Below are 20,053 nucleotides of genomic sequence, written 5' to 3'. Positions count from 1 at the left end.
CTAATCTCCAGTCACGATGACTTCCCAGTCACGAAGGACTACACCTTCAAGCTACGAGCCAAAGTAAAATAAACCCTTCCTGTCTTACAGCATTTGTACCATGTGTTGATCTTGTCACAACAAGGAGGAAAGTAACTAAGACAGATCTTAGGCACGAGTTGCTTCTGCTTGGTACCATTCATGCACATCTGTGTAGCGTTGCATCTAATGCTCGCCATGACCCCATTTTATAGATTTTTTAAAAGAAGTCACAGCAGAGGAGGTAGGTGACACTGGCCAAGGCCACTACCAAGAGTGTGGGGAGATGGCACTAGCCTCTGCACCTCGCTGGCCACAGCCCCGTCTCCTTCGTCACACTCCCAACTACCTGACCTCTGTTGCCTGGCTGCCTCCACTCCCAAAGGCTCTCTCCTTCATCTCTGTTTACGCTGCTGCTGCTCTCAGAAAGCCCTCCCTCCCCCTGTCAATATCTATCATTTCCTCCTCTTCTGGGGAACTGTTGCTGGCCCGTCCCTCACCGCTCCCACCCCAAACCACAATAGTTCTTCACTTATGACTCCATCTGCTCTGGCTGACTTTGCCATTTGGGAGAGAAATGGTCGTTTCCTTCATTCTGGGCTGCCCTGGGCTCAAGCTAGACCCTGACACATGGTTTGAGCATGCTGGAGCCATCCCCCGGAGACAGGAATTCTGAGTTGTGGACACACAGGGTTGGCATCCGTCTAGGGGTGTGCAAGGAGAAAAGTCCAGCAGACAGCTGGGAGGCACACACAGCTCCTGCATCAAAGAAGTTCTGAGCCGATGTCTATGTGGAGACACTTGAATGAAAATGAAGTCAAGAAGGAGAAATGACAACCTGGGCTCCTTCCTCAAGGCTCCCTCGATTCGCACACTGCACTGAGGTGCCTCCCACGGCAGTCCACCTGTGCCCTCTTCCAATCAGAAGTACTGGCCTGGATAGCCACTGCCTTCTAGCTGTGGCTCCAGCCAGCCTCCGGTGAGGATTACCCACACTCCTATGAACAAATATGTTGCTTCATCTTTCTTGCTCATCCTAAGGACGCCCATTCACTTCCAGGCTTTAGAGCCAAACTCCCTACATCGGCATGTGGGCTCCCTCACCAACAGAGGCTGAGCCAGTTCCTTAGCCTGTCTGTGCCACTGTCTCTTCAAATGAATGGGGTTAGCACGGGACTAGTTTCTAGAATGGTCTTTCATGACAAACTGCTGGAGTAACTCACATAAAGCACTATTATTAATCTTTGTGTCCAGGCACACCTCACATTCTACTTAACACCAAGAGACTTCGTTCCCCCAAGTCAGGCCTCTCACTAAGAGACGGAGTCTGCCCCTGGAGCCCTTGATAAGTATGTACCCAAGCCTATCTACATAACTGAGAGTGGGGTCATAAAAGGTCAAGGTCAAACCCCAGGTGAACACCTACTTACACCAAAGAGTCAGAAAACAAGGAACTTAGGAAGAGCAAGGGCGTGCGGTCACAACGCTGCCAGCTATGACTGTGTGATCTTCCTCTCTTCTGCTCCAGCCACACTGCCCTCTGACCAGCCTCCAATGTGACCACTCATTCCTGCCATGGGGGCTTTTTACACTTAGGATATTTTAGCAACCATCTCATCCACCCCCGCCCCAGACACACACACATACAGTGGAACGCCCTGCTCCTTCTCTCCTAACCACTCAGGTCTCTGCAGGAAATAGCCACTGCGTCACCTCTCTGAGTTCCTTATTGAGCATCCTTGAGATCCCAGATTGCGACTCAAGGCCATCCCTGCAGGTCCAAAGACGAGGCTCTTCCTGGATCAGACATGGACGTGGCTCCGTGCTTTCTACTGCATGGCCAGCCATTTCTCTCTAAGACAGGCCTGTCACCCATCCTTAGCCTTGTACATATTGTTATGTAACGAGCTAAAAGTGGTTAGGAGCCTAACTATTTAAAGGACAAGAAAAGGAATTTCGATAGTGAGTATAAAGGGTTGATGCTTTAACAACCAAGTCTTACAAATCACCCTGTTCAGGGAACAGATGCTTATCAAAGAGCTTGTCACAATTACATACTACCCCCTCCCCTCACATTCCTAGAATGTTTCAGTTTAGACAGTGGCCTAAAAGAAAAATTCATCTTAAAATATAGAAAGGGTATGTTCTAATCCTGTATGGGAAAAGGCATACTGAGTCTGCATACAAAGGTTACTGAGTCTGCTGCAGCTAAAATGCATACATAAGGCAGATCTCTCTAACACAACACCCGAGCTCTACAGTGTAGATCTTCATCCTCTAGGTACAGAAGCCAGACATCGCTAACCTAAAACATGCGATCTACCTTGTAAACTGTTCATTCTCTGGGTAGCCCCAGTGCTAACAATAGGATTAAGGCATTTATTAGATCAATCAAATGAATATAAAAGTTAGATTTTCTGCACTCTAGGCAAAAATAATTGCTTCCAACCATTCTCTGTCAATACTACCTAAACTCCTATCCAGGAGAGCTAAAACGGAGCATTTTTTAAAATATTTATTTATTTATTATGTATACAATATTCTGTCTGTGTGTATGCCTGGAGGCCAGAAGAGGGCACCAGACCTCTTTACAGATGGTTGTGAGCCACCATGTGGTTGCTGGGAATTGAACTCAGGACCTTTGGAAGAGCAGGCAATGCTCTTAACCACTGAGCCATCTCTCCAGCTCCCAAAACGGGGCATTTTTACAAGCAGTTCGAGTGTCTGGAAAACGACGTGTGTAGAAGTCTCTGAAGCCCCACCAAACACGTCAGATAATGATCTTCAGACCATTCACAAGCAGAGAACATACTGCATGTGCTCCAATCTGTTTTTCTTTAGGTGCTTCCATAAACTGAAAACTCTGGCGGACTAATCCACCTGAGAGACACCTGAAGTCACCTCACCACGAACCTAACCCTTAACACGGACTTGGTATCCAACTGTATGCACACGTTAGGAAGAGGGGAAGAAGGAGAATGTTTAAAATAACCCAAATTCTAACTGATACTGTATTTAAATCAGTTTACTTGCCCTTAAGTGCGTAAAGAAGAACCCGTGCGATTCTTAAGTACCCCCAAGTTAATCAGCCCCCATTTCCTCTGATTACTGAATATGCTTGCTTTTCACAGTAATTTCACTTATTATGACTTCATTTTCCCACCTGGGTGCCCAGTGAATCTCTCAAGTTTCTAGAAACTTATAAAACTGGTTATTATGTAAACCTATTCCTGAAGGTGTCCTGAGGGCAGCATCTACAGTGACTTTTAAAAAAATCAGAAGTTAGACCCTTTGATAGGAAAAGGTGCAAATTTAGTGAGATTTTGGCAAGTGAATATCCCTAAAACACCATCAGGATATTGAATTCTCCCCCACATGGGAACACAGGAAAAAAGTTGTATGTCAGACGGGTAAGGAATATGAACAATTACATTCCAGAATAAAAAGGAAAAAAAATTGCTTTGAATGAAAAGTAAAGCAAAGGCCACTCTGTATGTCCTTTATGATGTAGTCACGGTGAGTTAGTGGTTCCCAAGGATCAATATCAAATGCTGTGAGATACCCAAATCATCAGAAAGAGAGAGAGAGAGATCTCCCCCCTTTAACCTTGGGGAAAAGATCAGGGGACAGACATCACAGGCCTGGGGACCAAAACCTCAACAACCAGGAGCACCCATTGCCTCCCAGCACCGCCGACTTCCAAGGGTCCCTGCAAAACACCCCCAAGACTGCTCACAACCTTCTCCTTGAAACTCAAAAATCTAGATGCTATCACAGCTGACTGCACGCAGGGGAAGGGCGGGCGGGCAGCCTGCAAGCTTGCTTCCGATAAACCCACGCTCAGCAGCCTTCCTGATAAAGGACTGGGGAGAATGGCTTTTTTTTCCCACACAAGCAGGAATGTTGGAAGAAACAGCCCTGCTAGGATTGCTCGCAGGATCTCAAGCCTTCACTGAGACTGCTTTTAGCACTGTGCCATGCCTTCACATGTCTGTAGACTTCTAAGTACTCAGATACATATTCTTTAATCGAGAAACGGGGTGAGGGAATCACACCTTCGATTGCCTCAGAACTTTTATTTGCCTCAATCCAATTTCCCTTTTGCATCAAAAAAAAAAAAAAAATCAGTGCATATTATTTTAACTCCACGGCATCTGTCAGGGATGTTCTCGCCTCACTTTTACAGATGGAGACGTGCTGGAGCAGAAAAGTTTAAATAACTTGCCCAAGGTCAGACAGGGACAAGACAACCTCAGAGCGAACGCGTGTCCCTCAAGTTCAAGGCTCAAACCCTAAGCAGAATCTGACACCCCGCGTCCCTTGTGAGAACTCCACTGAGAGTGGAATTTTTCTGGAGCTCCGAAGCTCCCCAATGTGAGCCTTTTGGGGTCCCCAGGGACTCAACTGGCAGGTACCCGCCTCCTGGTTCCCAAGCAGCCTCCCTTTGCCGCGGACGTGGGTCCCTGAGCCCAAGGGTTTGGCTCCCTGCCTGGCAGCCCCGCAGACATACTCGAACCCGAAGTTTCCCGGGGTGCCGGTTCGGTCCCACGCCCCGCCAGCCCGCCCGCCAGCCGTACCGTAGGCGGTGAGAGAGGCCATCCTGGCTCGCGTCCGGCGCAGGCTGGCCAGCGCGTCTGCAAGAGCGGCCGCCTGAGCGCCGCGCCCCTGGACGGCGAGCCCCTGGCCCGGCGAGTGCATGCGCTCGGCTCCCACGGCACGGGGCCGGGCTCCGGAGCATGCCCAGTCAGCCCGCCACGCTCCGGAGAGGTGCGGCGTGTGGGAGCCTCGGCCCGGACTCGGTGAAGAGGGCGTGGGCAGCGGGCACGCTCCGGGGGCGCCCCGCGGGGATGCAAACCGCGGCCGCGGCGGAGCCGAGAGGAGGGCGGAGACCGGAGGGACCCGGCTGGGTGCGAGCCAAATGCTGCCTCCCTGCCCTGAACCCGGAAGGATGGGATGGTCCAGGTGGTGCGGGCTGAGCACGGGCGTCCCGGGAGGCGCCACAACCTCCCTGACTAGACCTCTGGCTCTTCCTAGGCGAGATCCGCTGGAGAGCGCGCTCAGGACGCAGGGGGTGGGTCCGACGGTCTCTCAGGCACTATGCCCAGCCCAGGGGACGGGCTTAGAAGGGGTTGGCCTGGCCTCTACAGAAGCCAAAGCCCAGGGGAGAGTGGCAACCTTGACTGGAGGACTTTTAGGGTGAACAGGGAGCACCAAGTCCATAATTCTGACCACAGCAGTTCAGGCCCATCCCAGCACGTTGCCCATCACCTTTAGTGGGACTTTGGAAGTTGTGAACAGCTTTCTGCCCCCATTCTGACGACTTTGGTCCTGCCTCCTAGAGAGGGGATGGCACATAGTTTGCTGAATGACTGGATGAATGCCTCTTTTCAAATCCACACGTCCTGTTTTGAGAACACTGGTCTGGAAATCTCCTGGCTAGGAAGTGGAAAGTAGACGAGAGAGAGAGAGAGAGAGAGAGAGAGAGAGAGAGAGAGAGAGAGAGAGAGAGAGAGAGAGAAGAAGCCAGGGGCAGCTGTGGGCAGCTTAGCACGAGAAAAGGAGAGGTGACGCAGTGGCCCTGTGGTCGGGTGCCCTGGAGGCCTTGCAGTTCCCAGCGGTACAGTCTTGCGGACACAGTGATCACCCTTAACGTTGTGACACCAGGCTGATGGTGATGGCAATCCCACTTTTAAAAGACCCAGCACCCGTGAATTTGGATAGAAGAGAGGCCGTCGAGGCTCGTCTTCTATGCTTGGGACTGTGCCACCTTGTGTGGCAACAACAAGAAGGAGAAATTTGGCGAGGCAAGACCTGGAGGCTCTTTAGGAGGCTTTTCGAGATGCTTGGCAGCATGCACCCCAGTGATTAGCCTGACCTTGCCTAACCCAGCCTTCCAAATTCCACTTCCCTTTGGGCTAGTGACCTAGAGCAGCGGGGTACAGCAGCTGACCGGAGAGCCAGGCTCTAGGAGACATCAGTGCTCACACTTCCTCCTTTTGGAAGAAAGGAGGCCGGGACCAGAGAAGGGTCAGGCTAGCCCCAGGTAGTCAGGCTTTAACCGCGTCTGTCAGCTACCTTCATGCTGTGTGACCTTCTCCAGACACCCTCTCAGAGCTCCACGGCACTATCTACAGAGTTAACACTCCTTGCCCACCACACAGGACTGTCGTGAGACTTAAGTGGGCTCTGGACAGTGTCATCCCCAGGCTCCACCTCTACTCCCTGTTGAAGGCAGCTTCTCCATCCGGGTCTCTTCACCTTGGCTCTGCTCAGCTCTACTTATGGCTGGACGTGAACCTGTGGTCATCCATGTAGCCTCCAGGGGGTCTCTGTGGAGCTCCTGATGGGAAGCACCCTCCAAGCCTCCATGTGGGCCTCAGAAGCCTTATTCCCCCTCACCGCACTCTTAGCATCCTTGGCTGAGTGATTATCTCGGTTTGTTCTCTCTCCTGAGGGCCCTCCTGAAACCTGAAGCTGCCTCTGCCTCCCCTCAGTGCTCAGTGCTCCCCAAGCCATGTGGTGTCGGCTGTGACCTCTCAGTTCTTGCTCCTGTTGCCACTGTCCCCGCTCGCGTAGAGTCTCGAGGAAAGACGATAATAATGAGTTACAAATTGTACTTTAATTCTTCTTGGCAGGTCTTTCTAATTAGCATGAACTAAAAGGGCGTCTCTAATTAATTAACTTACACTTCTCTTAAGGTTACTTCTGCCCGGACAAAGCAAGTCCTTCAAGTATTCAGACCCTTTGGCAGAATTAAGGTAGCGAACTCTGCGCCTTTTATTTATTTATTTTTATTTTATTTGAAGGACTTGATGACAAAACCTACCTCATTCTTTGTGAGGTTGGTAATGAGCCTGTCCATTGTTCTCAGGTCCTGTGTTGTGTGACTGAGACCTTGGAGCAGCCTACTGGGTGCTGCAGAAGGGAACAAGGCAAATGGAGAGTTGTGAGGTCCCCCATGAAGCAGGGACAGAGGCTCCCTGGGGTAGCAAGTGGCTCTCTCTACAGGATTCACACGGGACTTCCCTGAGGCAGTGACATTTGAAAGATGAGTCCAGGATCTGTAAGTTGCCAAGAACTTGCCTTAAAGATAAGCCTGTCCATCAAACATTATGTTTTATTCATCTGCCCTGTTTTCAGGGATAAAATATGAACTGCTGTAACCTTGATGAAAGCTGTGTTCTAAATCTTTCCAGCAGAAACAAAAAATGGTTTTCCCCATGATGAATTCAAGAAAACTATTCCCCTTCTTTATTATATTTTACAAATGGCGTGTGTTTTTTTTCCCAAGGACAGACACTTGTCTCTCATCAGATTCTGTTGCAATGGTCTTAAATTAACATTTTACATCCAGAATAATCTGGTGGGGTTCCAGTTTATCTCATTATGTTCTTACATATGAACAGCTTCATCACCACATACCTCCACCCCTGCATAGAAAATTAAAAAGTGCCTTCAAAAGTCATTTTCCATGCCCTAGCAATGTCTCAGGTAGAAGCCTGAAATGCATACAATGTCTCAGATAGAAACCAGAAATGTATACAGTGTCTCAGATAGAAACCAGAAATGCATACAGTGTCTCAGATAGAAACCAGAAATGCATGCAGTGTCTCAGATAGAAACTAGAAATGCATACAGTGTCTCAGATAGAAACCAGAAATACATAGTGTTTCAGATAATTTGAAGTTTTTCCTTTTCACTCTTCTTTAGTATTTAAAATTTCCAGGAAGAACATAGTCTGAAAATACCACAAATATTTTTTATGCTTTTTTTACTGAATTTATGTGTGTATGTATATATATATATGTGTGTGTATATATACATATATATATAATAAAAACAATTAAAGAAAAATAGGCCATGAATTTGTGATGAAGCAGAGCAGGGTATGGAAGATATTGAAGAGCAAAAAGAGAAGGAGGAAATGATGAAATTATATTCAAATTTTAAACTGAATATCATTAATCTTTAAAAAGAGATTCTGGGGACTAACAATTTTAAACTGTCATAGTAAACATATCAATGAAGGTGAAAATTATGTAGGTAATACAAATACAAAATACTTGACAAGTACATAATCAATTTTAGTGTCTGAGATGTAAGGTGCAAGCTACATATTTCAATTGCGACCAGGCAAAGGTTGCAAAATATCGTACATCTGAGAAAAGTTCAACTTCCACAGTTTCACCTAGCTTTGAAGACAGATAAATTTTGCAGCATCAGGGTCCAAAAGTTCACATTGCAGGCATCTCCCGAAGAGGCTCCTGAGGCATGGCCTATTTTATATTGCACACCTCAGGACTATGGGATCTATTTATATTCTGCTTAAGCTCCTGTGTAGTTTGAATATTTTTTAAATACTTCGTGAATTTAGAGACAACAAGTTTCAGTAAATTTCAAACAGATCCCAGCACTTTCTCTTAAATATGATTCATTGCTTCAGAGAAAAGAGACAGTTTCATAAGAATCTGAATCTGTTGCATTCTGTAATTCAGTAATTGCAGGTAAATCCACATGGTCATTACACTGTTACAAAACACACACACACAACACACACACGCACGCACAAATTCTTCATCACTAAAATAAGATGTCTAAGTTTTAACCCCCCCCCCAAAAAAATACTGTGGATGTTTAATTATAGAGAACACCATGAACATCTCACGGAGATTTGCAGTGACATATTTGATCTCTAGCTACTTAACACCCACTACTCCTCTCTTTCTTCCTGTGGTAGAAAGAAAAAATGGACCCAAAACACAAATACCAGTTATACCCTACGTTGCCCCTGACAGAAAACAGGACCAATTCCCTTCACAATATACTTTCTTCACTATTTTTGTGATAGAAGCCTAGTTATACTCAGCATACAAAGGTTCTCAAATGAAATTCTTAACTCCCCAACTTCCTTTGCAGCTGTAGAGAGCCCACCTGGCATAGCCAAAAGATTTAAATGTGGAGTCTGCTTACAACGATGTCTGCCTAGGCACCGTTTTCTCTACCCCTTTTCCTTTCTTCATTCCAATTTGGCAATGACAGTGAGAACCCTTAGAGTCACTTGGGGCCAGTAAAGGAAAAACCCAAAGAATCTCAACGATATAAATGTGGGCGTCTTCAAGCTGATAAACCAGTAACAGCAAACGTCGGCTTCCTGGTTTTGTTCCGTTTGATAGGAGGAAAACAAAGTGTCTGTAGAAGCCACCAAAGCTATGTATTTTGTTATCCTCAGCTCACAGCTGCCCTAATGCTTCCCCGCCTCTCACTCAGCCTCTCGCGTAATCAGGTAGAGAGGAAAACCTATCCCTGATCCCTAATGGAGACCAAGAACTGGATTGCGAACACATTAATCAGAGCAGCTGCGCCTGCACCTGCCCGCTAATGAGGTGCCCCGCAAGAATTTTCTGTCAACTGTAAAATCAGCACTTCAATAAATAATTATTTATATTATTCTGAAACTGCCCTGTTCCCAGAATTCAAGCGCCCAAATATGCCTGAAATAATTGTCTCTTTGGAGAGCAGTTCTGTGGGTGCTCGGTGTCCTCAGTTCTTCATGTGACTGCCATCACGCTAGCTGAGCGTTGAGGACACGTCGGCTGTCAAGGGATATCACACATGGATAGAAACGCTCTGGGACAGATTATTGCAGAGGACTAAGTGCGACCACGGTTGGTTATGAAGGCCTAAGCTCAGAGGAGCACAAGATGCCGTTTCTTCGGAGGAGGATGAGCTATATAACTTAGGAGGGACGCTGTCTCCCTTTCTGATAAAGGCAGAGTCAGGGATTATGAAATAGACTATAAATCTTCATTTTCAAAGTGAAAATTAATATCCAGGATGGAACCGAAGCCAGGTGCGATGGTGTAACCTCAGCATTTAGGTAGCTGAGGTAGGAGGATGGCAATGTGAGATCCTCTTGGAAAGGGGAGAGGAAGGATTGGGACAAAGGATGCCAATGATGCCGATGAACTTTCACTGCGTGCTTGCCCTGTGCTAGGAAAAGCTCTTTCTATTCGTCTGTCTCACTTCACATCCACAACAGTTATTAGCAGCAGCTCCAGCTTAGAGCTGTAGGAACAGATACTCACTCAGATACAACCTGCCTGCGTTTACTCAGCAAGAAGCGGAGAGAAGACTGCCTAATGCCAGAGGGTCTGTGATCTCAACCCGGTCCGTAGTCATGTCCACCTTGCCCACTGTCTCCCAATGTTTTCAACCATGATGATCTCTCTAGCAAACACCCTTTTAGAAGTCACTGATAGAAAACATACTGATAAAATGTATTGCATGTTCACCCATGCTCTTAAATGATTCCATACTGTATTCATCGTCCTTATCCATGTAGAAAGTTGCAGTCCCTGTACTGGGGAGCACCCTTTGAAGTATTTTCTTGCTCTCCCCGAGGTGGAAGTTGTATTAATTCTGGTCCCCTAAGTAGCAGATGCTTTGATGGGATTAGATACATAGATTAGCTGGGGGAAATCTCTGTAAACCACAAATGGAAGAGGAAGGAGCTGGGAGAGACTTCAGGTCTGTGCGTTGATTCTAAACCTGGAGAAAGGATGAGGAGCACTGGGTAGAAAGAATCTGAAATGGGAACGCAGTTTCGAGGAAGTCCTGGACAGCTGATGAGTCCCTCAACCAAATCTAGCCATGGGAGGAATTCCTATTCAACCATGCTTGGTCATTGGCCGTGAGCTGTCAATCAACCATCCGTTTGTAGAGCCGGCGATGCTCTGAAGGAAATAGAGCGGCACATCTCTAAGGTCGTCCCAAATTAGGGATCCTGGATACGACCCAATAACTTCACTTTTTGGAGAAAGAAGCTATTAAATCTCCATAATTAAGATGCCAGGGCTCAGGCGGTTGATTGAGTTGAGTTCACCTTCATACTAAGGAAGTTTGGGTACATTATTTAATCTCTCTTACACTTCCTCTCCTCCTACAGTTGGAATGATAATTACATCTATCACATAAGACTTCCTTCTGTGAGCTTCAGAAGAGAAAATATGTAAAAATGCTCAACCCAGTACCTGGAACATACTCATCACTCAAAAAAAAAAAAAAAAAAAAAACGGTAGCGACTATTAATTTCAATCTAACATTTTTCTACTAGTGACAGATTAAATAAATCACTTTCTATCCAAATTAGCCTCCACACTCATTCCAAAGTCACCCAGTTCCTAAATGACACCCCCCCATGCTTGCAAAACGTCTCTACTGGCTAATAATGTTGTCACTCTAGAAATACTCCAGATCAGATGGTCTCTGTGCTCAGAAGGGACCAGTGCCTTCCAAATAAGCCACTAAAAGACTTCTAGAAAGACTTATTCAACAAATATTTAGAATCAAATCATTTAGTGCTCCGATATTAATTCAGTTAAGTTTTATGTCAGATAAAAATAAGACTCTGAAACGTAAAAATCCAATTCCGAGTCTTAAAATATTTACCAAAGCGGAAGGGGACAAATCAATGTTGCACCACCAAGGTCAGGAGGGGATCTGCCTGTTCTTGAAGATTCTCCAAGACTCCAAGAGCTCATCTTTGGCCTGACAGAGAGCATCCTGAAAGGCAAGAGGGAGAGAGCATGGGGGAAGCCAAAACCAGGAAGGGTCTGGGGTGCTGTGTCACGGTGAGAAATGGGACTTTTATCAAAGAACATGAGCGCTTGTGTCCAGGGAAGTCATGCGTGTTTGTTTGTTTGTGATTTGTTTCTTCCTTGGCTTAAAAATGTCTCTTTTCTCTACCTTTTTAAAAAACATTTTTTTACTCATTTATTTTGTTGCCTGACCACAGCCTTCCCTCTTTCCTCTCCTTCCACGACCCTTGGTGGCATCAGGAGCTGCAAACATCAACTCAGCTGGCTGCAGCCGCGTCACGGACCCAGACATGGCCCTCAGTAGAAGCCCTGACCTGGTCGATGCTGTGGCCCCAGGTGACAAAGTAGTCCACCAGATTTGACAAGGCCCCCACAGCAGTGTGTCCCTCAGACACCAACATGTCCCTAGACAGTGGCCTGACCCCTATCATCAGCATGGCCCTCAGTGCTATTGGAGCTATGGACATCAACACAGACTCAGGCTGTGGTAAGGCCACTGACCTAAACACAGCCTTGGACAGCAGTCCTGGCCTGAATAACACCATGGCCTCAAGTGACAGTGCCATCCACTCAAGTGGACATGGTCGGCAGCATGGCCCTTGAACACCAACGTGGTCACTGCATCCTAGACCCCAGGCATCTATGTACCATTTGGTGGCAATAAGACCTATTGATGTCGACCAGGCCTCCTGCTGTGGTCGGACCACAGGCATGGTTCTCAGCAGCAGCCCGGGTCCAGATGTCCCCACAGCCCAGGGGGAGCATCGCTCACTCAGACTGTCGTGACCGCCATGGCAGTATGGTCCATGGACACAAACATGACTCCAGGCTCAGGACTAGCAACTTCCTGAGCAGTAATTCCCGTCACAGGACATCTTCCCTCTCCCCACTTAGGGCCTTGTTTGCTCAGTGGAAGGTTCTTAGCCCAGGTATATCCTCGCGAAAACAGCTGGACTCGGTAGCTAGCATGAAACCTGGGGAAAGCTCAAGTTTCTTTCTGCCTAGGAAGGAAAAAAAGAACAGCAGAAGATTGGGAAAACGAAGCCCCTACATCCCCGAGAGAAGAGGCCATCTGACAGGAACGTTTTGTGGTTGTTGCTGTCTTCTGCAAACCACCCCACATCCATCCTCTCCGACACTCGTTTTAGGCCAATGGTGAGTAGAAAGCAGCCCGGGGTTTCCCGTGACAACTGCCATCTTCCTTTTGTTATTAGACGGTTATAAAAAATGTTCCAGAGCGTCCTCAGCCAGTGCTGCTAACCTTCTACCCAGAGCATTCCACTCAAGGTCCCTAACAACATCAGACAGGACATTTCATGCGTGTAACTGAAGCTGCCTCCTTCCTTTCCAGATGAATGAGATGGTCTTCCAGGCAGTTCCATTTCAGCGGCTCTGTCCTTATCCTTCCTGGGCATTTCAAAAGCTCTTAGGATCAAATAGGACCTCGATGGACGTCTTTTCTTAACTTGAAAGTTACGAGCGGAAAGAACTCAATGACTTTAAGAATCCACTTGACCATGAAAGGTAGGAGTACTTGGCTCACAAGCAAAGACATGCAATGATCTCTAAATAGTTGGCTAACATTCAATTTCACTTTTCATAATTAAAAAATAAACAAAAATTCTAAGAAGGGCTGGAGAGGGACGCAGCTTCGTTTAAGAGCGTGGTCTGGTCTTCCAGGGGACTCAGGCTCAATTCCCAGCAACCACATGGTGTCTCACAATTGTCTGTCATTCCAGTTCCAGGGGATTTGACACCATCTTCTGGCCTCTGTGGGCACTAGGTGTGCTGATGGTACACAAACATACATGTCGGCAAAACATCCATATGCGTAAAACTTTTAATTAAGAAATTAAAAAATTACAATGAAACACCATTACTTACCTCTGCTTCCCCCTCCCCCGAGTCCGAAGGTTGACAGTTCACTGTGGTAAGGTCCTGTGGGGGAAACACTTTCCTATGGGGTTGGCAGGAGAGTAAAGCTGGACCCAGGTCTGAGACAGGGGAATACAAAGGTGAGACCGAGACACTTTTGTCAGACAGCAAGGAAGACTCAGCTCAGAGACTGAGGGGACAAAAATCAACAGTGCCTTTCAAAAAAAAAAAAAAAAAAAAGGAGAAAGGGGGCTTCCATATGAAGAGTATGAGGGGATAGGGGAGTGATTCTTTGATTCTTTTTTTTTTCCACCTTTATTATATTGATTAAACCATCCCTGAGAAACTCAACCCACTGGGTGAAAGGCTCTTAGCAGAAGGGACACTCACAAATCCCCACAGTGGCTCCTCACAGGTTAACTGGTCTAGAACGGAGGTTCTCAACCTGTGGGCCACAGCACCCTTGGCCAGGGTCTAATGACCCTTTCACGGGGGTCACCTAAGACCATCAGAAAACAGAGATATTTGCATTACGATTCATGGCAGTAGCAAAATCAGTTATGAAGTAGCAACGAAAATAAATTTGTGGTTAGGGGTCTCCACAGCATGGAGATCTGTATTAAAGGGTCACCGTGTCAGGAAGGCTAAGAACAACTGTAGAACAATGACTCCCTAGCTCTGCCTGCATATAAGCCATTAGAAACACAGATTCTGATTGCCCAGGTTTGGGGTGAAAGATGGGACCACACCCACCTTCTGACGAGCTCCTTCATCAGGTCATAGCTGTTCACCCAAGGGTTCCATGAAAATTGCCAGGGATTAAAGATTTCTTGCCCCAACCCTGTTTCCTGTCTCATTCTTGGGCGCATTAAACCCTTTCTTGGGTGAAAATTTCTCTTGCCTGTCTACACGCTGAATGTTTTTATCCAGCCATTTTACTTATTTCTGCTAATTAAAATTCATCTCAGGGCATTCTCATCAACACTTCAATATTTTTACAGACGAGGCACTAGACCCAGATTAGAAATATTAATTTCAACTCTCTCCGCCTACGTGTCTATCTATATCTCAAAGAGGTTTCTCAGAAAACACCAGAGGGTTCCGGTGGCCACTGTTGTTGTTTTTAAGGTAACAGAAATGTTGCACCACATGACCAGGAAGAAAGGGTGATATGGTCTTATTAAGAAGTGTAAAGTAAGACGCGCCAGCAGGAAATGAGAGCATGCTATTAAATCCATCCTTAAAGTTTCTGAACAGGAAGGACAACCTTCCAAGTCCCTTCGGGAGCTAGTAAAGCTCACTGCCCAGAAAACTGAACACAGCAACACCATCCATTCATAACAGGAGTCTATGCATTCTCCAAAGCTGGCCCACAGACTAATGAGATGCAAACCCTGTGCCCCTGTGGACAGGAACATTGTGGGGTTGAAGGGCGAGAGCCTTAGCCCCCCAGTACTTCCAGCTAGGGCATCTGTAGCTCTAAAGCAGGAGGAGACAACTAGAAACTGCATGCAATGCTGTGCGTTTGGAATCGCATCCCTGGGAGCAGTGAAACAAAGCCAAAGCAAGCATTCTGGATCCACAGCATCGTATTGTATCTTGGTGGAGATTCTTTTGGGTTCCGGGAGAGGGGGCAGAAAGAGAGGTGTGAGAACAGAACCAACCTAAGATATCCTCCTGCCCAAGCACTGCAGGCAGTGGCAATCGGGCCTCCTTTGGGGGAATTCTGTGCTAGGCCAACTGCCTTATATTGATCGGGGAATTTTGAATTTGATCTTAAAAGGTCATTGGGTTGAGATCCTGGATTCCACTAGACAGAGAGGTGTCTCTAGGTCGGAAATCTGTGTAGCTAGCAAAATGATTCAATGGGAGTAAAGAAGCCTGCTGTGTTGTTTATAGTTGGAACACAAACTTCGAACACACTACAAAAAAATAAAATAAAATCCACACTGGGTCAAGAAGAGTTTCAACTTCCTCCTAAATACGTGGTAACTAAGAGAATGTTCCCAGGGTTTGTCCACTCTGTGTTCCATTGCCCTTGTCACCACAGAATGAAAGAGTTCTGTCTTCTTCTTCCGGAGATGCTCAAATTACCCCCTCATTGAACCCTGAGTCTGTAATCCATTGATGCTTACAGGAAAAGCCACGCCCTTTGATGTGCCCTGCAAGATGCTGATGGCAGATGTGTGGCAACAGCGTGCCCTCGCCAAACCACGTGCACTGGTTTTCTCTGCGGAAGTACATTCTCTCCACTCCAGCAATGGCACTCCTGGAGTTTGACGAGCTGGAAACATATCTGAAGCCATTGTTGGCCAGAAGAGGCATTTGCTGCTTGTGGTCTCTCTGAAAACTGATCCGTTAAAGAGGAATAGGAAGGTGATGGCATTTCCTATGCAGGTCCATTCGCATCCCATGTAGGTAGTAGGTGAAACCAATAGTCTTTAATTACACCCCAGACCATGTGGGGGCAAGAGCCCTGCTTGCTCTGAAATGGTGTCGTCATGGTTGGTGCCAAAGCCATAAAACCTGGGTGCCGGGAATGACAACTGGAGGATTAGGCTCAGCTAAGAATACTCCATGGCTACGGTGGAGCTGGCTTATCAGTCACTCCTAAGAGCCAACTGTTAAGTCTTCGTGAGCTGTGCAAGCATGTTGCCAAGCTGGTCTGAGACTAACGACTACTGAAATCGGTTCCTCCCCCAAACCTCATCTACCAGCTATTAACCAGCATGCTACTGTGTTAATAATGGCAACCTGATAAATTAGAACGCAGGCAACTCTTAGGAAGGTCCAGGAGAGAGCTCAGAGAATGTAGTCAGAGACTGCTCGTAATAGTCACACAGAAACTATATTAATCACAACACTGCTTGGACTATCAGCTCAGACTTCTTAACTCTTACATCTTAAATGAACCCATTTCTATTCATTTGTGTGAGCACGAGCCTGTGGCTTACTGGTAAGGGTCGGGCTTCTGCCTCCTTTGGCACATCTGTTCCGTGTGTGGATGACCCAGTGGCACGAAAACCCACCAAGAGTATCGTCAGCATTAAGAGAGAGGAGAGAGCTGGCTGGCCCCAAGCTTCCAACAGCCTTCTGTGCTGTGCTGAAGTCCACTGGTCCATGCCTAGCGAGACTGTCTCTAACAGGCTGTACCTTGTGGAGACCCATGGGACAAGCATGCATATGCTGATCCAAAACTAGGCCACACTGGTGACACGAGCCGGAGTCATTTTGAAGAGAGAATCTTGGTCGAGAAAATGCACTTAGATTGTAGTAATATTTCATTTGTATTTTAATAAATAAAACCACCTGAAGGTCAGAAAAGCAAAACAGCCAGCCACTGGCTCTTACCCCTACCTCAGTCCAAAATGGCGATCCTGCCTCCAGGAATCTCAGGATGATGCTGTGTATTAAAATACAAATGAAATGCTACTACACTGGATTGGTCTGTGGGCAAGCCTGTGGTGCATTTCTTGATTGATAAACAATGTAGAGGAGCCAAGCACCTGTTGGCAGTGCCATCCCTGGGCTGCTGGTCCTGGGGTACTATGAAGAGGCAGGCCGAGAAAGCCATGGAGAGCATGACCTCCATATTGGCTCTCGTCTCCAGGTTTAAGTTCCTGCCCTGACTCCCCTCAGTAATAGAGTGTGACCTGAGAGCTGTAAACTGAAAAGGCCTTTTACTCCCCCAGCTTGCATTTGGTCATGGCGTTTTATCACAGTCTAAATAAGACAAGAGTTTGTCATGAATGACAATTATTTCAACACACGGCTTACAAAACTGGCATGATCTTTCCCTTTGAAGGACAGTTTTGATGCCATGTAGCCCCAAAAGTTTGTAGCCCACTAGCCAGAACTTAATCATGCAACCACAGGGACAGCAAAGGTAGCTAGGGATTTTTTTTTTATTCTAGTCATCCACAAGCAAGCCCAGCTGAAAAAGCAATTTATTTCAGTGTGGAAGAGATGAGTTGGATAACACACACTGAGTGCACTACATTGGACACAGAGCTATACTGAAAACAAGCATCCTTTCAAAATAACCCACAGTTAGTTTCTTATCAAAAGTATTCAAGTTCCTCTGGACCTATAATTATATGCCAAAATATTCCTTTGGCTAAGGAATTTTATTACTGTTTCCTGGAGTTCTCTGTCTGAATTCTAAGCACTCGCTTAGGAAGAATAACAAACAAGAAGAAAGGAAAACTAAATGTATTAGCATTCATTATTCTTGGGTGTATAAGGCCTGACAGGAAGCAGGGAGGGAAGGAAGTTTAATCAAGTGGACGGCTCAAGGCATGGACTTAGGAAGTTAATGTCCAAAGTGTGCAAGTGTGGAGGGCTCTGAGCTGGAGAGCTGGTGGTCCTTGAAAGGGAATCTCTGATTATTAATTCCTCCTAATCCCTTTTATTAACCAAAGCAAATTTTCCAGTGGACCCTGATCCGAACCTTCACTTTCTCTTCTATGAGATGAAGCCTTTTCCTTCTATCCACCCAAGACATTTTCTAGTAACTTCTCTATGTTTTACCTCTATCACACTTGACTGTCCTTTACCACGGGGAGGGTCCTCCATGTGCTACGTCTGTGACTTCAGCGAGTTACAAATCCTTCTCTGCCCCTGTCCCTACCAGGATGAATGAAGCTGGTCACCTCATCTACCTCACAAAAAAATCATCTACCTCATATCAGAGGAATTAATACGTTCTAAGCACCTGAAACACAGCCTGGCACACAGTAGTATGAAGATTTGGTTGTTGCTGCACTTGGCATGGCCCGTGTTATATGACACTATAATGTACTAAACACATGGAGACTTTATCTCTCTTCAAGATAATGGTAGCACAATGACAGTTTTAGCTCCTTGACAATTCCTTCTAGAACATTCTGAGGCTGGCCATCACCACGGACATGACGTGAAGCACACCGAGGATGGTGAAGAGGTTCCTGGGCACCACCTGTGTCCAGCTGAGCTTGGTAACGTTCTGCTGTGCCATCTATCATGGACAGGTATGGTTCTGCTGCTGTGTAAAGCACCATGACCAAGAGCGACTTACAGAAGGAAGAGTCAATCTTAGCTTATGATTCTAGAGGGAGAAGAGTCCATGATAGCAGGGTGACCTGGAAGTCAGGGGGTGGGGCATGCTGGCAGAAGGGTGAACCGGAGGAGAGGTGAAGATTCAAGATTTCAAAGACCACCCCCAGTGAAATACTTCCTCCAGCAAGGATGCAACTCCCCGTAAAGTCTCAAAACAGCGCTAATAGCTGGGAACCAAGAGCTCAAATGCCTGGGCCTCTAGGGGAAATTCCCATTCGCACCCTACAGCATATCTAAACTATATGGAAGACAAACTAGACTCTATGGAAAATGTGTACACTCATTTCTTGAAATTAATCTTTAAAAAACAGTATCGCAATGATTTGCATGGCACTTGCGTTGTATGGAGCATTGCAGGTGGTGAAGAGACGACTGGAAGTTTCAGAGAGGGTGTGCCTAGGTTCTTTGCAAGTACTACACCATTTAATCTAAACAGTCTAGCCCTCAAGGTGTGCTGAACTGATGTCAGGCAGATACCGAGGGACACCCATATTGATTTAGAAGGAACATAGAAAATGAGAAATCTTGAAGCTAAAGTTATAGGGGACTGGCCTCTCAGCCTTTCCACTCTATATGGTAACTGTGGGTTATCTTTAAACTGTGAGCTCTTTCAGAACCAAGAACTTACCAGAAGTCTTCACATCCCAGGTTCCTCGTGCAGAGGCTGGCTGAGTCAACTGATAACATCAATGGCTCCATTGAAGGGGATAAAGAACATTGGTTTTGTTGAGGTGGAGCCTGATCTTAATGGCATCTGTGACTAGCCTGTGGTATTACCTAAACACAGGAACTCAATGTCTCAGGAATTAAAAGGCATTAGATGTGTTAGCCATGTGGCATGGCCAAGTAACACATCTGAACCAAAAAGGGCCTTCATAAATATTCACCTCTCTCTTCTTCCAGCCCTGGGCTCTGCGGCCTTTTGTCAGGAGCGTTCTCCAAGGCTGGGCTCCAAGCCAGGAAGCAACGCTGTCGTCCGTGACTACGTGAACTTATTTAGCTCGGCTGCCTTACGTTTTAGAGTCAAGATCAATGTTTCAGCTGAAATATTTTCCCCACAACTCAGGAGTTCAGATCTCTTCATTGATCTTTTGGCCCTCATATTTGTCTAAAGGTCAGAAGGGGCATCTATAATGTGCCGCTGTGTGCTGGAGCCGAGTCCAGGGTCTGCAAATGAGCGAGGAAGAGTGCTGTTTCTGCTGTTTAAGCAAATCGATGTGATTATTTTAAAGGCACCGACTTCCTTCCTTGAACATCCAAGTATATAATAAGTAAATAATTCATCCCCTTAAAATATTTATTAAAGGTAGATGCTCTCTGAGAAAACCGAGTCATCTAAGAATTGAATGCCTTTGGGTTTCGCCGGTGCCACTAATCACAGAAACTCTGTCTGCTGCTTTCAGTCATCTGTCCAGTGACCACAACAACCTTTGGAGTTAGGGGATAGCATCTCCATTTTAAAGAGG

General features: G+C 46.4%; 1 protein-coding gene across 3 annotated transcripts in view; it reads right to left on the bottom strand.

Moving 5' to 3' along the window:
• The window catches only part of Ano4 (anoctamin 4), a 320,118-nt gene extending 315,024 nt beyond the window's left edge, over positions 1–5,094 (bottom strand). For all 3 annotated transcript variants that reach the window (XM_050145810.1, XM_050145811.1, XM_050145812.1), the window contains exon 1: positions 4,596–5,094. In XM_050145810.1, coding sequence (XP_050001767.1) covers positions 4,596–4,716 — 121 coding nt within the window. In that variant the 5' untranslated portion in view covers positions 4,717–5,094. The remainder of the gene's footprint in view (positions 1–4,595) is intronic.
• Between the last annotated feature and the right edge of the window lie 14,959 nt (positions 5,095–20,053).

This window comes from Alexandromys fortis, unplaced genomic scaffold (assembly GCF_014885135.2).
Source record: "Alexandromys fortis isolate MF-2015 unplaced genomic scaffold, M_Fortis_MF-2015_v1.1 scaffold_50, whole genome shotgun sequence".
In the NCBI taxonomy this organism is placed as follows: domain Eukaryota; kingdom Metazoa; phylum Chordata; class Mammalia; order Rodentia; family Cricetidae; genus Alexandromys; species Alexandromys fortis.
The sequence above is the reverse complement of the archived record's forward strand: the minus strand, read 5'-3'. Positions and strand labels throughout refer to the sequence as shown.